Here is a 19,211-nt window from a genome sequence, read left to right as displayed (position 1 = left end):
GTGAGATGACCATCTCTAACTGTCCATGACTCTTCTCCATGTCACAGCTCAGCACTCACATCACTGCTCCATCATTATTCACAGGAAGAAACGAGGAACTACACGCAAACATGAACCTGAACCCAGCTCTGTGTCCTTACAGAGTGACGGGTCTGAAGATCGGCTCATTAATTTTACATCCCAGCCTGTGTCTGCTGCAGAGAGGTGAGCTGTTAGTAACATGAACTCGTTGATCTCAGGTTGGTGTCTGATTTAAATGAACTGTTTGATGTTTCCTGGTCTCTAAACTTCATCTCAAAGGAAGTAACCGAGTGAGGAATTCCTTTATTCTATAAATCATGTCCAACATTTAAACTCCTGCTGCTCACAGTAGGACCTTCAATAGTCCTGCACTGTGTAAATGACTGTTTACACCTCTGGGTGGCGCTCTGTTCTTACACTGCCAACACTAGTTCAGATTTTCCTTCATGCTCAGCCTGCAAACACGTTTCTCTTTGGGATGATGAGTATTTTAAGTTTCTTTCAGCTTCTGTGGCTGCAAATGAAAAACACATTTTTCTTTTTCTGACAGGATCAATGATCCTGCTGGACCTGAACCTGAACCCAGCCCTGTGTCCTTAAAGAGTGACTGGTCTAATGATCGTCCCATTAATTTTAAAGTCCAGCAGGTGTCTGCTGCAGAGAGGTGAGCTGTTAGTAACATGAACTCTTTGATGTCAGTGGTTTCTTCCACCTGTCCTCGTCCTCCTGCTCCACGCCTCCACATTAGTGGTCCTGAGTGGTAGTCACAGAGGGACTCAGAGCTCTTTCTGAATGACGGCTCAAGTGTTTTAGCAGACTGTTTAGCCTCAGCACCTGGCTCCAGAGTACAGAGCTCTTAACACTGGTTTTATTGACACTTTTAATCTGTTTGTGAAATCTTTCCTTTTTTCCCTGAGCCCACAGAGTCCATCCCAACTGCTTAGGAAGCCGAATCCTAACAGCTTTCATTCGGTCTGGTCTCAGACACAATGATGCAAATATGTCAGTGTTTCTGACAGCAAACGGATTCTGTCTTATGTCCAAAACAACCTGCTAGGAAAAAACCAAGCCTACGTGCCCATGTACTTTTAACAACTCCAGTGTAATAAAATGCTTCTGATTTACCAAAAAACCGATAAGGAGTTTACCGATATGTTTATAGTTGCACAAAGACGTCACAGCACATACTGTCAGCAATGTTTCTCATACTTTTATCTTATAGATATAACCAACAAAATAAGCAGACAAAAAAACACATCTATCAATCAGCTGGATCACCTGTTGAGAAAGAAAAAAGGAAACAAGCAGAAGAAAAAGAGAGCAATACAATAAACAACATCATGATGATATATGTGAATATAACTGTAAATACTAAATATTAAACATTATTGTGCAGCACGAAGGATCCAGCCTCTACCAGCTGTGGACACTGGTTCTGCAGACAGTGCATGTCCTCATACTGGGACCAGTCTGCTTCATCAGGAGACTCCTCCTGTCCCCAGTGTGGAGAAAGATCCAGAAGCAGAGCTGGACTGCAGACAGCCAGTCAGAGCAGCTGTGTACAAAGTAAGACTGAACATCTGTCTGCTGATGGACTCATTTCTGAAAACTGGACTTCTTGTGTTGTTCAGACATTGAAGAGTTTTCTTTCTCTTTAGTCTCATTGTTTTTCTTTCTTTCAGCAGATGTTGGTCTGCAGGAGGTTTTAGATGAACATAAGATCAGTCTGAGGAGGAGATGTGAACTTGTGACTGAAGGAAATGATGAAACAGGAAGTGATGAAACAGGAAGTAGAACCCTCCTCAACAGGATCTACACTGAGCTCTACATCACAGAGGGACAGAGTGAAGAGGTTCATACCCAACATGAGGTGAGTCAGCTGGAGACAGCTTCCAAGATGGACGCCCTCCATGACGCTCCAATCAGGTGCCAGGACATCTTTAAAGCCTTACCTGACCAACAGAGACCCATCAGAGTGGTTCTGACCAACGGCGTGGCTGGTGTTGGAAAAACCTTCTCAGTGCAGAAGTTCACTCTGGACTGGGCAGAGGGCTTGGAGAACCAACATGTCAGTGTGGTGGTTCTGCTTTCATTCAGGGAGCTGAACCTGATCAGAGATGAGCAGTACAGTCTTCTGGAGCTGCTCCATGTTTTCCATCCAACATTACAGAAGGTCACAGCAGAGAAGCTGGCTGTCTCTCAGCTTTTGTTCATCTTTGACGGCCTGGATGAAAGCAGACTTTCATTGGATTTCACCAACAGGAAGCTGCTGTCTGATGTCACACAGAAGTCATCAGTCAGCCAGCTGCTGACAAACCTCATCCAGGGGAATCTGCTTCCCTCGGCTCTCGTCTGGATAACTTCCCGACCTGCAGCAGCCAATCAGATCCCTCCTACATGTGTTGACAGGCTAACAGAAGTACGAGGCTTCACTGACGCCCAGAAGGAGGAGTACTTCAGGAGGAGATTCAGTGATGAAGAGCTGTCCAGCAGAATCATCTCCCACATGAAGACATCCAGGAGCCTCCACATCATGTGTAGTATCCCAGTCTTCTGCTGGATCACTGCTACAGTTCTGGAGCACATGTTGACTACAGAGCAGAGAGGAGAGCTGCCCAAGACCCTGACTGACATGTACTCACACTTCCTGCTGGTTCAGACAAAGAGGAAGAAGAACAAGTACCACGAGGGACATGAGACGAGACCACAGGAGCTGACGGAGGCTGACAGGGAAGTTCTTCTGAAGCTGGGGAGGCTGGCGTTTGAACATGTGGAGAAAGGAAACATCATGTTCTACCAAGAAGACCTGGAGCAGTGTGGTCTGGGTGTGACAGAGGCCTCGGTGTACTCAGGAGTTTGTACAGAGATCTTCAAAAGAGAGTGTGTGATCTTCCAGAAACCAGTCTACTGCTTTGTTCATCTGAGCATTCAGGAGTTTCTGGCTGCAGTCTACAGGTTCCACTGTTTCACCAACAGGAAGACAGAGGTGCTGAAGAACTTCCTGGGACAAAAGTACAGTGACTCCTCTCTGGATGGTTTCCTAAAGAGAGTCATGTATAAATCCCTCCAGAGTAAAAATGGCCACCTGGACCTGTTTGTTCGCTTCCTTCATGGCCTCTGTCTGGAGTCCAACCAGAGACTCTTAGTAGGTCTGCTGGGTCAGACAGAGATCAGTCCAGGAACCATCCAGAGAGTCATCAACAACCTGAAGGAGATGAACAGATATGAAATCTCTCCTGACAGAAGCATCAACATCTTCCACTGTCTGATGGAGATGAACCACCTCTCATTATTTCAGGAGATCCAAGAGTTCCTGAAGTCAGAGAACAGATCAGAGAAGGAACTCTCTGAGATCCAGTGCTCAGCTCTGGCCTTCATGCTGCAGATGTCAGAGGAGGTTCTGGATGAGTTTCACCTGCAGGAGTACAAAACATCAGTGCAGGGACGACTGAGACTGATTCCAGCTGTGAGGAACTGCAGAAAGGCTCGGTGAGTCCAGATGTGCTCATTAACATCATTGATTAGTGTAGGTTAGTAGTCTCAGATAAAATGTGTGTGTGCACTTACGCTGTGTGCTGTAGACTCACATCTACATGTAGTACCTGTGTGGTGTCATCAGGGGGCAGTATTTTAAACCTGCTGCTGTTGTTGGTCATTCAGACGCTCCTGTTAGACAGAGACAGAAATAAGAATCTATGAAGAGCTTCTTTGTAGTAAAGTGAACTCTAATGTTACAAACAGAGACAAATATCCAGAGCAGTCACCGTCTGAGCTTCTCCTCTGACTACAGACACAGTTTAGTAGCATAAACATGGTGAGTGAGGATGAAGGTGGTGAGGAAGACTCTGGTTTAGTGTGATTAAAGTGTGATGTACTGATGAGTGACAGAGCTGTGGGTCAGAGTGAGGCTCAGAGGTGAACCAGCTGTGCTCTCTTACTGCCAACAGTGGGACAAACTGAGTGAGAAGACACTGCTCACATCTGGACTGAACATGTGTCAGATATGTGAGCTGATGTCACAGCAGCTCATGGATTCACTCTCATTCCTGCTGCTGCTCCTAATGTCTTCATGTCCTCATTAATCACAGAGCTGATTGTTCAGTGTTTAGTTGTTGCTGCTGAAATGTCGTCCCTATTTTCTGCTGATGGAATTCACTGCTGTGTTTCTGGCTGCTGTTTACATCCCCGAGCTAACTTCCTGGCAAACGACATGATGTCATCAGTGTTTTATAGACGGTGTGAGGTTCATGTTGTAACCACAAAGTGTTTGTGTCCGTACGCTGCAACCTTCCACACCATCCTTTATTGTACAGACTCAGCAGCAGCTCCATGGATCCCAAATCCAAGAGTGGAGAACAGATTTGAAGTGTGTCACATCCATGCAGTCACAGCTGTTTCCACCATGTTTCCACTGATATTAATCCTGTTCAATGACACATTTCATATCAGTGAATATGTTCTTTAGGACGTCCACTGACATGTTTAAGTGTCCTGCTGGAAATCACTCAAATCATCCATGAAATCCATGAAAAATCCTTTTAGTGTTTCTAACTTCACCCTCTGTCCTCTCTCTCTCTCTCCATCCTCCTCACTGCTTCTTTCACTGATAATCACACAAACATCGTATTCATAGGGCTGGGCGATATGGCTTAAAATTCATATCATCGTATAATTTGAAGCATGTGCAGTAACGATATATATCACAATATATTCTTTTCTTCTGTATAACGTATTTTCCACACTATAAGGCTTAAAATCCTTTAATTTTCTCAAATATCCAGAGTGTGCCTTATGTATGAATTCTGGTTGTGCTTACTGACCTCGAACCGATTTGGGCAGAAATCTGTTAAAAATGTTTTAGTACAACTTTGGTAAGCTGCACTGCTTGATGGATCGTCAGAGCATTACAGCTGGCGTAGTGAGTAGCTTCACGCACTAATCTGGGTCCTAAACTCCGTCCGCTTCAGGTCCCAAAGTCAAACCAACACTGAGAGTTAAAAACGGTCTAAATTCTTTCATCTTTAATTAAATCATCAGCGATGCTGCTTTATCAGGTGTAACAATTAAGTTTAACATCCAGGCATCCATGAAAACAGAATTTATTAAATTTAACGGAGTTACAAGTTAACAGGAAGTTAGCTCGCTAGTTTACACCCAAACATTTCATACCATGTTCTGACTGAGAGATTTTTGAAACTAATTCAAACGTACAGCTCTGCTACCACTTCCAACATAAATGAAGACAGAAAACTAAACAGCAGTGGTGTTTGTAGGGTTACTGAAGTTGGACTACCTGGTATATAATGTTGTGCTACGTGATTGCTAGCGACACAGCTATGTTAGCATAACATTAGCACAGTAAAGCTGGAGGATGAACGCCAACTTTTTTTCCACTCGATAAAAGTTAACGTGAGGGATTCTGGTGGTCAGGGACAAATGCAATCGCATAGCAGGATGCTATACACGGGCCAAACTGAGCAGCAGCGAGAGAATTCAACATTAATGAATCAATAGTCGTGTCCAAATTCATGGGCTGCATCCTCCTGAGGACCCGGCCTTCGCGGTCTACGTGGGCCGGGTCCTCAGAAGGTCGGGTAGGCCGGAAGTAAACGGCTGGGGAAATTGGACGGTCCAGCCTTCAGATTAGCGTCACCGCTGTCTCGGTGGAGTTTAATAAACTCAGCCGTCTGCTCCTTGCTATCTTGTACTAGTGTTTTACTTTTACTTTGTTTTAAAACATGCTAACTCTCTACTTGTTTATGATCACCAAATGCTGCTAGCTTTAAGATCCTCTCAGTTAAAAACTCTTTATTGCAATCGTGGATATCAGGGAACCTTCTCCCCACCGCTCCTGTCAGGAGTTCCAGCTTGTCTCCGTTGTGTTCCGGCAACTTCAACTGAGAGGGCGCTGTAGATGCCGTGAGAAACGCAGTGGCTTATTGGTGAGAATCAAGGCTACCTGGACACGATTTCGAAAAATACCTCACCCTATCCCAGGGGATGCATGCGGCTCTTTTGTCCTTATACTGCGGCTCCCGGTGGTTTGGGAAAATAAATGAGAAGTATTTAGCTGAAGTGTATTTTATTTGTGTTTAGTTCTTTTTTAGCTTGTAGTTCTAAATTGGAAGATTATTGTGATTTTGAAATATAAAAATAAAATTATATTATATTATTTTTTCACCGCTAAAAAATAAGCGTCACACTCGCGGAAGCCGGTGTACCCGCCGAAACGCCGTGCATTTATCGAGACTTTCGACCCCAGGTAGGCCAGTTATGGATCTTTGGATCCACATTATGTCAGCAGCTCCACCGTGAACTATGTTAAAAACAAACAACGCTCACGCCTCACAGATGACAGCTTACAGTCCTGCGTAAAGATGAAAGCCCCGATTTGCAGACGCTATGCGCACAGGTTCGGGACCAGAAGTCTTATTGTAAACATATCACGACAGACCCGACGATGTTTGCATGAACACGCTTTTCAGCATCTCTTTATTGACCACTTTTCACACACGGTTGCTGTACGCATACAGCCGGCTGTAGCTTTTCAGCTCACAGCCCGACACACACCAACACAACAGAAGAGAGAGCGCAGACTTTAAGGTGGCGAGGTGTGATTGCGGGTGCTGCTCAGGTGCGTCCGCCTCCCAGCGGCGCTGCAGACCACGCCCCGCCACACACATTAACCAGGTAAAATACATATTTAGGCAGAATTTTGCAAATATCTATTTTTCCTTTTTTAGCAGCATAGTGCTTTTTTCCAATTACTTTTTAAAAGTCAGGTCAAGGCTCCAAAAGCAGAAAGGCGATATAAGGGTGGTGGCTCACAACAGTTTTTGTTTGCTGGATCATTTTAGTTCAGCTGGGTGTCTTTCCTTTTTTTTATTTAAGAGTTCAAAATGTGTTAATTACATAAATAAATTGTAATTTTCTCTGTAGCACTTCATGGAGTTCATAAGCAACACAGCTTATTTGCTCTATGGATTCTTTTAAAAAGCAATTAAAAACTTTTCTGTTCAAACAAGCCTTTTGTTGATCTACGTATTTTACATTATTTACATTTGATCTTTTACATTGTGTATAATGTCTATTGATTGTATTGTTTATTTTAATATTTGTGTACAGCGCTTTGTGACTGCCTGTCTGTGAAAAGCGCTCAATAAATAAACTTTACTTACTTACTTTAGTTGTTCACACAAAGCATAAAGGTAAAAACAACAATATATACAGTGTTATCTTCATTTTAGATTTCAAAAAGTATTTGCGGCTCCCAGTGTTTTCTTTTGCGTGGAAACCGGGTCCAAGTGGCTCTTTGGGTGTTAAAGGTTGCAGACCCCTGCCCTATCCCTACTGGATTTGACCGCGTCAACTACTGGCACTCTCTGGACATGGCTTACACTTGCCTGACACCTGTTGTTGGGCTTACGACAATAACCCCTCGCCAGCGTCCCCCCCCGTCTTCGCTCAGGTGGAGTAAACCCTCAGAACCTACGGCCGATAGGTTGGGCATCCGCTTCGGCCGTTGAGCCACCTGTACCATTAAGATTAAGTCTTGTTAATGCTCGATCGCTAGCAAACAAAACTTGTATTCTTAAGGACTTCTTTACTGATCGGGAACTGGATCTAATGCTTTTAATGGAAACTTGGCAGAGAGTCGGTGAGTCCAGCTGTTTTACTGAACTTTTACCGCCTGACTGTGAGTATCTTAATGTGCCGAGGAGGACTTGGCGTGGTGGTGGAGTGGCGGCTGTTTTCAGGAAGAAGCTCTCTTGCAAACAACTCTTAACTGACTCGTATTCTAGTTTTGAACTTCTGACGTTTGAATTGGGGCATCCCCGCCCGACACTCGTTGCAGCTGTATGCAGGCCTCCAAAATATCACAAGGATTTTATCCAAGACTTTTCAAACTTCTTAGCTGGAACTGTGCCAAACTACGATCGAATCTTAATCGTTGGAGATTTTAATATTCATGTGTGTTGTCCCTCCAATTCGCTGACCAGAGACTTTTTAAGTTTGATAGACTCCTTCAGTCTTGCTCAACTTGTGTCTGGGCCAACCCAGAAACAGGGTCATACATTGGATCTTGTGCTGTCTCTAGGGTTACCGGTCCTAAACATGGAAATATGTGATGCTGTTTTTTCTGATCACTGTCCTGTTGTGTTTGATATACTTTTATCTCTCTGCCATTTTACACCTCTTATTTCTACACGTCGTTGTCGTGCCTTTAACCAATCTACAACAGAACAATTTTCTATTGCTTTTAAAAAAGCTTTAAGATCTCCCCTTGGCTTTGGTACCGAGGAAATGAAAGTTAATTTTTATGATAAATGCAAAACTGTCCTTGATGAGGTCGCTCCTTTTAAAACTATAAGCTCAAAACCACAACCAGACCCATGGATAAATAAGGCCACTCGTTCAGCCAGACGAAAGTGCAGGAAGGCTGAACGTAAGTGGAAAAAAGATGGGCTGCAGGTTTCTCATGTTGAGAGACAGTCTGTACAGGTATCAGGACATTGTTAAAGCAGAAAAGTCTAGGTTTCTTTCTAATGTTATTGAGAATAGCTCCAATAATCCTCGGATTCTTTTTTCAATTATTGATTCTGCCCTGAATATTTCTCCAGCTTCTTGTATTAACAGTTCCTCAGACACCTGTGAAAGGTTCTTGCAGTTTTTTATCAATAAAATAAAACAGCTTCGATCTATGATCGCCCTGCCTTCACATGACGTTTCTAAAATATTCACCTGCTCTGCTGATTTTGATCAGTTTGAGCCTGTGTGTCTTGATCAGATGGAGGAAGTATGTTATGGCACAAAGACATCATCGTGTCCAAATGACATTATTCCAACACATCTTCTAAAAAAGAATTTTAAGGTTGTCAGTTCTGACATTTTAGCTATTTTTAATAGCAGCCTTAGCTCAGGTGTTGTACAGCCTGTTTTAAACATGCTGTTGTACAGCCTGTATTTAAAAAACTTAATGAGGACAGAGGAGTCAAGATTAACTTCAGGCCTATTTCAAAGCTCCCCTTGCGGTCGAAAACTTTGGAAAAGATTGTGTTTGTTCAGCTGCAATCTTTTGTAAACAGACACAATGTTCTTTAGAGATAAATCTGATTTACGAATAAATTCTTTACAAATCCTACCATGTGAATTCATGGATTTTTTTTTCACATTCTGTCTCTCACAGTTGAAGTGTACCTCTGGTGCAAATTACTGACCTCTGTCATCATTTTAAGTGGGGGAACTTGCACAATCGGTGGCTGACTAAATACTTTTTTGCCCCACTGTAGCTGTGCTTCTGCTTTTAGATCTGACCGCTGCCTTCAATACTGTTGACCACAGCATTTTAATCTCACGGTTGGAGCATTGTGGCGTAAAGGGCACCCCATTAGAGTGGTTCAGGTCATACCTGTCTGACAGGACTTTCTCTGTGAGCTTTGGCGATTTTATCTCTTCCTCAGCTCCCCTTACTTGTGGTGTTCCCCAGGGATCTATACTGGGCCAATATTGTTCTCCATTTATATGCTTCCTCTAGGTCTAATTTTTAGAAAATATAACATTTGTTTTCATTCATATGCCGATGACACTCAGATCTATCTTCAACTGAAGGGAAACAGTTCTGCCTCACTAGAACCTTACTTCAGTGTCTCGGTGAAGTTAAATCCTGGATGGCCTCTAACTTCCTTAACTTCAATGAGAACAAAACCGAAGTGATAATTTTTGGACCAAGCGGCTATCCCAGCACCTCTAATTTTAACCTGCACAGTCTTGAGCCTTTTGTCAAATCGCATGCCAAAAATCTGGGGTTATATTTGACAGCAAGTTCACCTTTGAAAAACAGATTAGCTCAGTCGTACAGCGGTCCTTCTTCAAACTCGGGCTTTTATCTAAGGTGAGATCAGTTTTATCTTTTAAAAACTTCAAAGGGGCGATTCATGCTTTCATTATATCCCAGCGGGACTATTGTAACTCCTCATATGCTGGAGTTAGCCAGACCTGCCTGGCAAGGCTGCAGCTCGTCTTCTGACACTAAAGGATGTGAACACATTTCCCCGTGCTCGCCTCTCTCCATTGGCTCCCTGTCTGCTTCAGAATTAACTTTAAAATTTTATTGTTGATTTACAAAGCCCTGAATGGACAGGCTCCCGGGTATTTGTCTGACCTTTTGCAGACTTATACCCCCTTAGATCTCTTAGATCAAGTGATCTTTTGCTTTTAGCTGTACCAAGGTCGAGGCTGGTTCGTTGAGGCGATCGAGTATTTGCAGTCGTAGCGCCTAAGCTGTGGAATAATTTACCCCTATACATCAGACAGGCTCCCACTGCCAATCTTTTTAACTCTTATCTTAAAACGCATTTTTATTTACTGGCTTTTAATACAGCATGAGAGTTATTTGTTATTTTATTAGGTATGTCGTATTCTTGTACAGCACTTTGGTCAGCGCTCCTGTTGTAATTAAATGTGCTATATAAATAATTAAACCATAACCAAAAAATATAACAGGACACTGGCGTAAATTCTTGACCGTCTCACACTTCTGTTTAATCAGTTTTCTATTTGATGTTTAGTCAGCTGTGTAAAAACCAAGGAGGAACCCACCCGATGGATTAATAAAGTTTTATTTTATCTAATCTAATAACTTTAATCTCAGCCAAACCGATTTACTCACGAACAAACACGATGTGCCGGGAGTCCGCTGTTCTCGCCGGCTGTAATAATCCTCGACCTAATTGTCTGCTATGGAGCTGGCGGGTCACAGACGTCTCCGAAAACGTCGGAGCGCCAGTGGCATGTCTAGAAAATTTTTTGTTGGGGGGGCCAGGTAGGGGCACAGATTTGGAGAAGGGTGGCAGATGTAATTGGCAGATAATGTTTAAAAAAAATTCTACCAACCATTAACCATAATTCAATAACCCTATAAACCTAATAACCGAATGCACTTTTAACTCTTATTAGAATGAGATTTTAACCACTACGGTGCAAAGTTTTTAGATACTGCGTTGATAAAGTACAAGAGATACAATCAGTGCTTTGTCAGTGTTTATTCAGCATTCAAGGACATCAATATTTGCATAGTATTTTTACTGACATATAGTGCACATATGTTTTGGGCAAAAACATTTTTGAATATTAAAATATGAACATTTTTAGCCAATGTAAAACTTTATCTGCCTATTAAAAAAAGAAGATAATCTTCTCACAAACTGGTGTTTGCTTTTGAAACAGAAAAAAAAATGGGGAAACAAATGAAAAGACTAACATTTGAATAAAATTTTAAAGCAAGTAAATACTTTATATGCTGCCTTATGGTAAACTTTGGTAATATTGATGTATAAAGAACAACACTGGCTGATGATGAAATACAGTCAGCTGACATGGTGACACTGCCAGTATTAACCTGCAGGGCTGGACTGGGACAAAAAATCGGGCATTTTGACTAGAGATCGGACCATCAGGTATTAAAGCCATAAAGCCTTTGAATGAACACAAACGCTGTTGTGACAGTGATGTACAGTCTTGTTGGTATATGTATGATTTCTATACATTTTACGTCAGATAAAAACTTTGGTTGTAAGATTTAGATAATTATTTAATAAAAGCGAGACATTTTAAATGAGAATAAGAAAGTATCTCTTTGTGCCCCCCTTTCCCTGCACAGCTATCAGCTGTCAGCTGCTTAAAAAAGGATCCTGGTGTTATTTGTCTCTCAGAAACAGTTCATAACTTCAACTCATTCATGTCACCTAAAAGGTAAACCTGTTTCTCCATCAGCTGTTCAGCTCTGATGATTCAGTAAGGACATCTCCTGGTTTCATCTTCATGTTTCCCTCTCACCACATATCCAAACCATCATGACCAGCAGCTTTACAGCTGTGGCTCCAGCAAACATCAGCTGATACTAGAAATTAATATTAAATAAATTCTAACAACAGCTGATCAAGCTTAAATGTGCTGCTGTTGTTTAGCGCGACATCCGCTGGTTTCCTGTTTCTGGCGCAAAGTGGGCGATAAACAAACAAGAGAGAAAAGCCGATCAGCTGATCATTGATCAGTTTCATGATTGAAGTAGCAACAGAAGAGAGAGGGGAGAGAATGAGAGAAGAAGAGGCAGCTGTGCAGCTAAAGACAGAATAAATCCAGCTTTGTGTCTTTTTTTCATTATAGCGAAAGTCCGGGACAAACTGCTTCTCTTCTCAACTCAATACAAAACGCATAATATTTTCTCTGAATGAGGGACCATTCTACATTCTCACTTTTGTGACTCTTTCTGGGTCACAAAAGTTTATTTTGTGACCCAGAAAGAGTAATATTTAAAAGTTTTTAGCCCCGCTCATCCGCCATTGCCGCGTTTGAGTTTTGGACGAAATGCATTCTGGGATATTTAGCTGTACCAAGTCCACACAAGTCACCACCGATGCATGCTCGATAAAACGGGCAGAGCGAGAACACATCCGCTTTTTCACGTTCTCGGCTTGATGCGTACTTTGAATTGGAACAGTACTTGGTCTCCGACTGATGACGTATCATGAGTACACGAGAACGCAAGTACGCACAAGTATGCATATTGAGAAAGGCCCTACGAATTAGGACAGCCTTCGGCGCGTCGCTGTGACGTAATCGGTCTACAAATGCGGCCTCAGGAGGATGCAGCCCATGAATTTGGACACGACCATTGTTACGGAAGTGGAGGAAGCGCAGTTTTTTGGCTTTCCTGATATTTCAAAGGTGCTTCATCTCTTTGCTATGACTGTCGCCCGGCATAATTTGCAGATGATAATGGTTGTAGCCACTGCGATGCTTTCGATCAAAACAGGCACAGCTTGATGACATCATCAACATGCGCTATCGCGGTAGAGCGGTATAGTCAAAATCTCTATGGTTGGCCAAATTTATACAGTTTCTATCGTATATCGTTTCTATCGCCCACCCCTACGTATTCAGCTACAAAATTACACAATAATATCATCTGATGATCATTATTATAAGAGCAGGATCCATATTTGATATCAGAGTAACACACTGATGGTTATGTGCAGTCATGTGGGTCTCTGACTGTGGGTCAAACAGAAGCTTTTGAGCCCCGGCTCAGACAGTCTCGGTTGTTGTGTCCTTGGGTAAGACACTTCACCTACCGCCTACTGGTGTTGGCCAGAGGGGCCGATGGCGCGATATGGCAGCCTCGCCTCTGTTAATCTGTCCCAGGGCAGCTGTGGCTACAACTGTAGCTGCCTCCACCAGTGTGTGAATGTGTGTGTGAATGGGTGGATGACTGGGTGTGTAAAGTGCTTTGGGGTCCCTAGGGGGGACTAGTAAAAGTGCTATACAAATACAGGCCATTTACCATTTCTGATTGGTTGCTGACCTTGGTCACCTGTCCACTCTCACCTGTGTGTGTTTGCTCTCTCTTTGCTGTCTCCGTCCTCTCTCTCCTTTCTCTCCCTCTCTGTCTTTGTACCGTCACTCAGGTCCAATGGAAACAGTGACATTTACAAACCAATCAGAGACAAACTGATCCATGTCAGGTTATAACAATATTCAAAGTGAATACAGGCTGCTGCTGGACACAGACAGGTGACATCATTTTGACTTGCTGTCACCTGGATCTGGACTCATAAACACTGAAGCCCTGAACAGGAACACAAATCATTTTCTGCCAACTAGCGACACACCAGCAGATAATGGCTCAGAAAGCTAAAATGAGCCAATCATTTCTGTGTTTAGTTCCTGAAATCAGATCTGATATCAGCAGCTCTGAGTTCATTCATCATTATTGTCCAGTGATGAGCTTTCTGCTCCGTTTGGTAACAGTCAGCAGGTTTTTCCTGCGTGTGGACGTGAACAGTCGTACCTGACAGCAGGTAGCAAACAGAGATCATCTTTCCAGCTGGAACTCTTCACTGAGCTGAACTCATTCAAAATGTTCTGGAGTCAAAACAGGAAACAGTCCAAATGTGTGTCTTCACTCTGACTCTGGATCTCAGTGACAGACTGTGGACATTATGGAAGCCTAAATGTGACACCATCTTCCTCCTTCATCTGCAGATTAAAGCCAAACAAAGATTCTCATTAAAAGTCTGCAGGTCTGAGAGAGACTCAATCGTTGTGTCATGTCAAACACAGTAAGAGGAGCTGAAGCACAGATGTGAAGAGCAGATTCATCAGATTATGACCTCACTCTGTTTTGTCTTCATATACATTCAGTCTGTGTTTATAATGCAGATTTTCTGCTTTTATAATAACACATTTTATATTTTCTATCATCACAGACTGACTCAGTGTGGACTCTCAGAGACTCACTGTGAAGTTGTGGCCTCAGCTCTGAAGTCCAACCCCTCCCATCTGAAAGAGCTGGACATGAGTGGGAATTGGCTGCAGGATTCAGGTGTGAAGCTTCTGTGTGCTGGACTGGAGAGTCCAAACTGTCGACTGGAGACTCTGAGGTGAGTTCACTGACTGCGGCTGTTGTAGTTTTTCTATATTTCATGTCTTTGATTGATGTTTGAAACTTTCTTTAGTTCCTAAATGTTCAGGATGTGTCTGAAGACAAATGTGAAGAAGTTTGAGTGCTTTCAGAAATGTTGTCTTTCCAAACGACTGAACAACAGTTTTTCCTTTTGGCTCCAAACAGAAGTGACAGAGTTGAGCAGGGTTCATTTAAAGGCTGACAGAAGTGGAGTGGTGACGGGGAGATGTTTGACACGACAGTGTTTCAGCCTCCACAGGTTCATGTTCTGCTCCATCAGTCAGTGAAGATGAAGTCAGTGCTGATGAGGCTGTAGAGTCTGTGAGGGATGTGAATGAGGATGATGAAGATCTGATGATAGCAGATAAAAACAGGCTGCAGAGACTTTGAGCTTGTGTGGAAACAGAGAGAGAGAAAAGAAAGACATGAATGTCAAAGCTAATAAAGGTGACGTTAGGAGCTGTGATGATGTTCATGGTATCAGAAGCTGATCTGGCTGCTACAGAGATGACCCACACAGCTGCTGTGGTGAGGTGTGTGTTAAAGCAGAGGAACACAGAGCAGCCGAAAACAGGCCCAAACATGACAACAAAGAAGGATTCAGGCTCTGTGAGAGGATTTCAAACAGAAGCTGGAGAAGAGAAAGTCTCTGCTGGACTACGGAAAGAAGGCAGCTCAGAGCAGGAAAGAAAATTATTCTTTATTTGGAAAGAAAACAGTTTTTAACTTGCAGTCAAAAACTAATGTGTACGCTTATGCCTGCATTTTTATTTTGTTAAATACAAACAAAATTATAGCAGAAGTGCTGCCACATGTCTGGCCAGAAAGAGCTGTTTATTTGGTAGTTCAATGAACGGCTTCAGATAGTAAGAGTGAGAAAAAAAAATACGTTCTTGTTTGCAGTTTTGTCTTATTGACATATCTGACTTACTGTTGGAACTATTTAGATCAACAGTATACAACCCCAACGTGATACTATATCAATATCAAGTCTGATTCTGCCTTCCAAAATGACTCATTTAACAATTTCAAAATGCTCTTAAATTGAAATTTCATTTTTCCACAGGATGTTAGATCAATAGTATCCAATAGTGTCCAACCCCACAGTGATACCATATCAATTTCAAGGCACGTATGTATCAGCATGTACTGAAAGTTAGAGTCGTGACTCCAGGGCCTGGTTTGAGTCTCCCCAAAACCATTTCCTTTGTGTTATTCTCCTCACTTCTCCCTCTCTTCCTGTCTTCTCTGTCCTATACAGTGAAGACAAAAGGCCTCAAGTTCTGAAAACTCTTCCCCTTCATCATCTTCCAAATCATCTCTCTCATCTAAAATCACCAGTATTCTCTGAGTAGAGAATCTTTTCACAATCTTGAATGATAAGGATCCAAGTGGGTGAAGTTTATGTATTTGCTGTGTTCTCCCCAATTAGTAGTTGGGACAGAGTGTGGGAAACTCTCAAAATTACATCCAGTTTAGAAGAAAAACATCGAGTGAAGTGTTTGTTTCATCATCCTTCACAACTCATCCACCAGGTGTCACAAACTGCAGCAGAACAGTACATAGCATGTCATACTGGATGGCTGCAACAACCAGAGTTTTACCTACCTTTGGTATTTCTTGACAGCATGAGCGTAATATTTACTGAACAGAGTTGTCTTCTGTAATCTTTTCAGATTCAGATTCAGAACACTGTATTCATCTTCAAGGGGCAATTAGGATACTGACCTTGCCAACCGTACATACAATACACAAACATCACATTGGGGAGACAGGTCAGGCTAGGTAGCTGGCCGGTCAGCTGAGATAGTGTCCTTCGCCCTTACAGGTGAAGTAAAGAGTCTTCCAGCCGACCCAGGTGGCCTTGGTTAGGATGGGAAGGAACAGTCTAAACACCGTCTGTCATCAGGGTGAGATTTGTTATGTTCAGCTCCAGCCTTGAGACCACAGCTGGTGCCGGTATGTTAGCCGCATGAAATGATGGTGGTTTTCTTTGGTGCGAACAACTGCATGTCAATTTCACAGCTGATCTAACAGTCCGTCACTCGTCTCTCAATCTCCCGTTGGAGAGCCACGAGCTTCTCCGAGAGGTTATCAGTTTTGCTCTCAAAGAGCAAAGTCTGAGTGCTCACGGCAGAAGTTGGAGCAGGTGGAGCTTAAAGGGAGTAAGTGCTCATATAGAAAGACAGTTGTGTTTTAATGAAGCTATTTAGTTAACCAATAATTGTACTGCAGTGAAGCTTCTCTCTGCTGCACTGCAGAGTCCACATTGTACACTGGAAACTCTCAGGTCAGGATCCAAACATACCATTAAATGATATCATTGTATAAACAACCAAGATTTTTTACAGTCACATATTTTGTTTTAATGGTAAAACAGAATTATTGTTCAGTTCAATGAGCAGGTAGCTGCGAGAGTCATAATAATGAGGTATATTTGTATTAAAGATGACTAAACTTGAACAGTAGCTGTGTGAGTTACTGTGTTTGCTCATGTGTGCTGATGTTGTGAGTAATTTAAAGCTGAAGTAAACTTGTAATGAGTTTAATAGAGTTTCTGAAGTAAGTGTACTTGGAGATATTTATGTGTTTACTAAAGTCCAGGATATTTCAATAACAGGATTGTCATGAAACAGAGCAGAAATGAGCTGAGCTTCTTATCTCATCACTGCGTTCACAGTGAGTCACTTCTCTCTGCTCAGTCTGTAACAAATCAAATTGTTACTGTATAGATTCACGTCTGAATGTTGCCATGTGCTATTAAAACTAAAAGCCATGCTTCCTACACCCACATGGTTCAGTCACACAGTAACTGATGGTAAATAATGTTTGTGTTGAGCACATCGTACAGGTCAGCTGCTCCACACAGATCTCAGGTTTACATGCTGGAACAGTGATAATGAAGGATTGTTTGTATCATACAGATGTGACATGAACAATAACACATCCATGAAATCCTGTTAGGAACACAAACACTATTCTAGCTGGAGAGCATATTTGATGTAGGGGATCATCAACAACAATAATAACTAGTGGTGCAACGGATGACGGTTATTCCGAAATCTGAACCGATCCCACTCCACGGTTTGGTACGCATGTGATCCGAAGATTCGAAAAAGAAAAAAAAATGTATGTGTATGGTGGCGTGGTCAGTCTGTCAAGCGGTAGTTATGGTCAGCGCTAGCGGTCCAAGTGGCGGAGCAGAGGAGTTTGCAGCATTTAAGCAGCCCTTTGCTGCCCGATCCGACCGGGCTAAAGCTAAAGCTATTACAGAAGCTACTGCGGTGTTTAGCTGCAGACGGGAGGCCGTATTCTTTTGTGCAAAACAAGGTTTAAACTGTGATGAACGTGCTTGAGCCACGCTATGATATCTCGTTGCGTGTCCACTTCAGTGACAAGATTGTTCCAAGCATGTATGAGCAGGAGAAGTTTAAAGTTATGGCTGAACTGTCCCACGCATCTTCTGTTGCTCTAACTACAAATAGGTGGACCTCCAGGGCAACGGAAAGCCACGTGACCGTGACCGCTCGTTATATCACAGCAGAGTGGTACATACAAAGCCCTGTACTGCCCTATAGATTACATTAGATTAGATGAAACTTTATTGATCCCTTGGGTTGGTTCAAACTGAAATTCAGTTTCCAGTAGCACAGCACCGACAGAAGTTGCAGAATGTGAGCAGAAATATACCAAATATACACAAATATAAATACAGAGTATACAAAAGGGATAAATAGAATAAATAGGAATAAGAATACAAGGGAACGGCACATTTTAAGTATTGTGAGTCTATTACACCGTTGGATATTAACAAAAACTATTGCACAGTGAAAAGGCACTACAGCTATTTGTTCCCCCCCTCCTCTGTCCCTGTTTCCCCTCCCTCTCCCCTCCAGCAAGGAGTTAACAGTTTGATGGCGTGTGGGACTTTTTAAGTCTGCTGGTCCTTGACTTTGGAAGACGCAACCTGTCACTGAACAGACTCCTCTCGTTGTTTATGGCCGTGAGCAGAGGATGCCCAACATGGTCCATATTGCACCGTAATTTTGTTTTTATATTAAAGTGCATGAAATGAGTCTTCAGTTGAATGTTTTTAATAGGCAAAAAATACTTAAATAAGTAAATGGCGAGTCAAATTTCTGTCTTTTTTTTCTATTTTTGCTGATCCGAAAAGTGATCCGATCCGTGACTTAAAACCGTGATCCGATCCGAACCGTGAGATTTTTGATCCGTTGCACCACTAATAATAACTCACCACCACCTCACCATTTGGGTTTTCTTTACAGTTCCAACCTTTTATATTGAAATGAGCTGCTCATTCCTGTTTAGATGACCTGCATAAAACAATACAGAGCACATTGGGCTGAATATGGAAGCATCACAGTACAGCTTCAGTGAAGCATTAAAGTCTCTGATATGAAATGAGAAATGAAGCAGCCAGAGCTTTTTCATGAGTGGAAATCCACTGTGACTGTGAGCTGTTGCTACAGCCTCCAGATTAGCCAGCAGCTCATCCTGCTCAACATTTTCTCACCAACTTTAATGGAAGTGTGATGTTTTCAGCTGGAGTGATGGTCAGGGTGGCCTCCCTCTCCTCTTCTTCTCCTCTTCCTCTTTCATTTGTAAAGCCACTTCTGCTGCTTTCATTGATGTGGAAGTCCTGTAGCTGAGTTTGGGAGAGACTAACAGCCTCGGCAGCAGAGGGGAGAAAGGCTGTAACACCACC

The 19,211-nt window shown here is 42.6% G+C and overlaps 1 protein-coding gene across 22 annotated transcripts in view; it reads left to right on the top strand.

Annotated features, from left to right (window-relative positions):
* Positions 1-19,211, top strand: part of LOC118453432 (protein NLRC3-like) — an 815,502-nt gene that overhangs the window by 397,217 nt on the left and 399,074 nt on the right. For 2 of the 22 annotated variants that reach the window (XM_087837947.1, XM_087837942.1), the window contains exons 2-3: positions 85-204; positions 572-685. The exons of 14 other annotated variants lie outside the window; for them this stretch is intronic. In XM_087837947.1, the coding sequence (XP_087694073.1) occupies positions 85-204; positions 572-685 (234 nt within the window). Of the gene's footprint in view, positions 1-84; positions 205-571; positions 686-1,417; positions 1,588-1,703; positions 3,511-14,288; positions 14,463-19,211 lie in introns of those variants that run through there. 6 more of the 22 variants (XM_087837944.1, XM_087837943.1, XM_087837987.1 and 3 more) reach the window with 5 other exon arrangements.

The sequence above is a fragment of the Neolamprologus brichardi genome, chromosome 3 (genome assembly GCF_056152115.1).
Source record: "Neolamprologus brichardi isolate AB-2024 chromosome 3, ASM5615211v1, whole genome shotgun sequence".
Classification (NCBI taxonomy): domain Eukaryota; kingdom Metazoa; phylum Chordata; class Actinopteri; order Cichliformes; family Cichlidae; genus Neolamprologus; species Neolamprologus brichardi.
The sequence above is the reverse complement of the archived record's forward strand: the minus strand, read 5'-3'. Positions and strand labels throughout refer to the sequence as shown.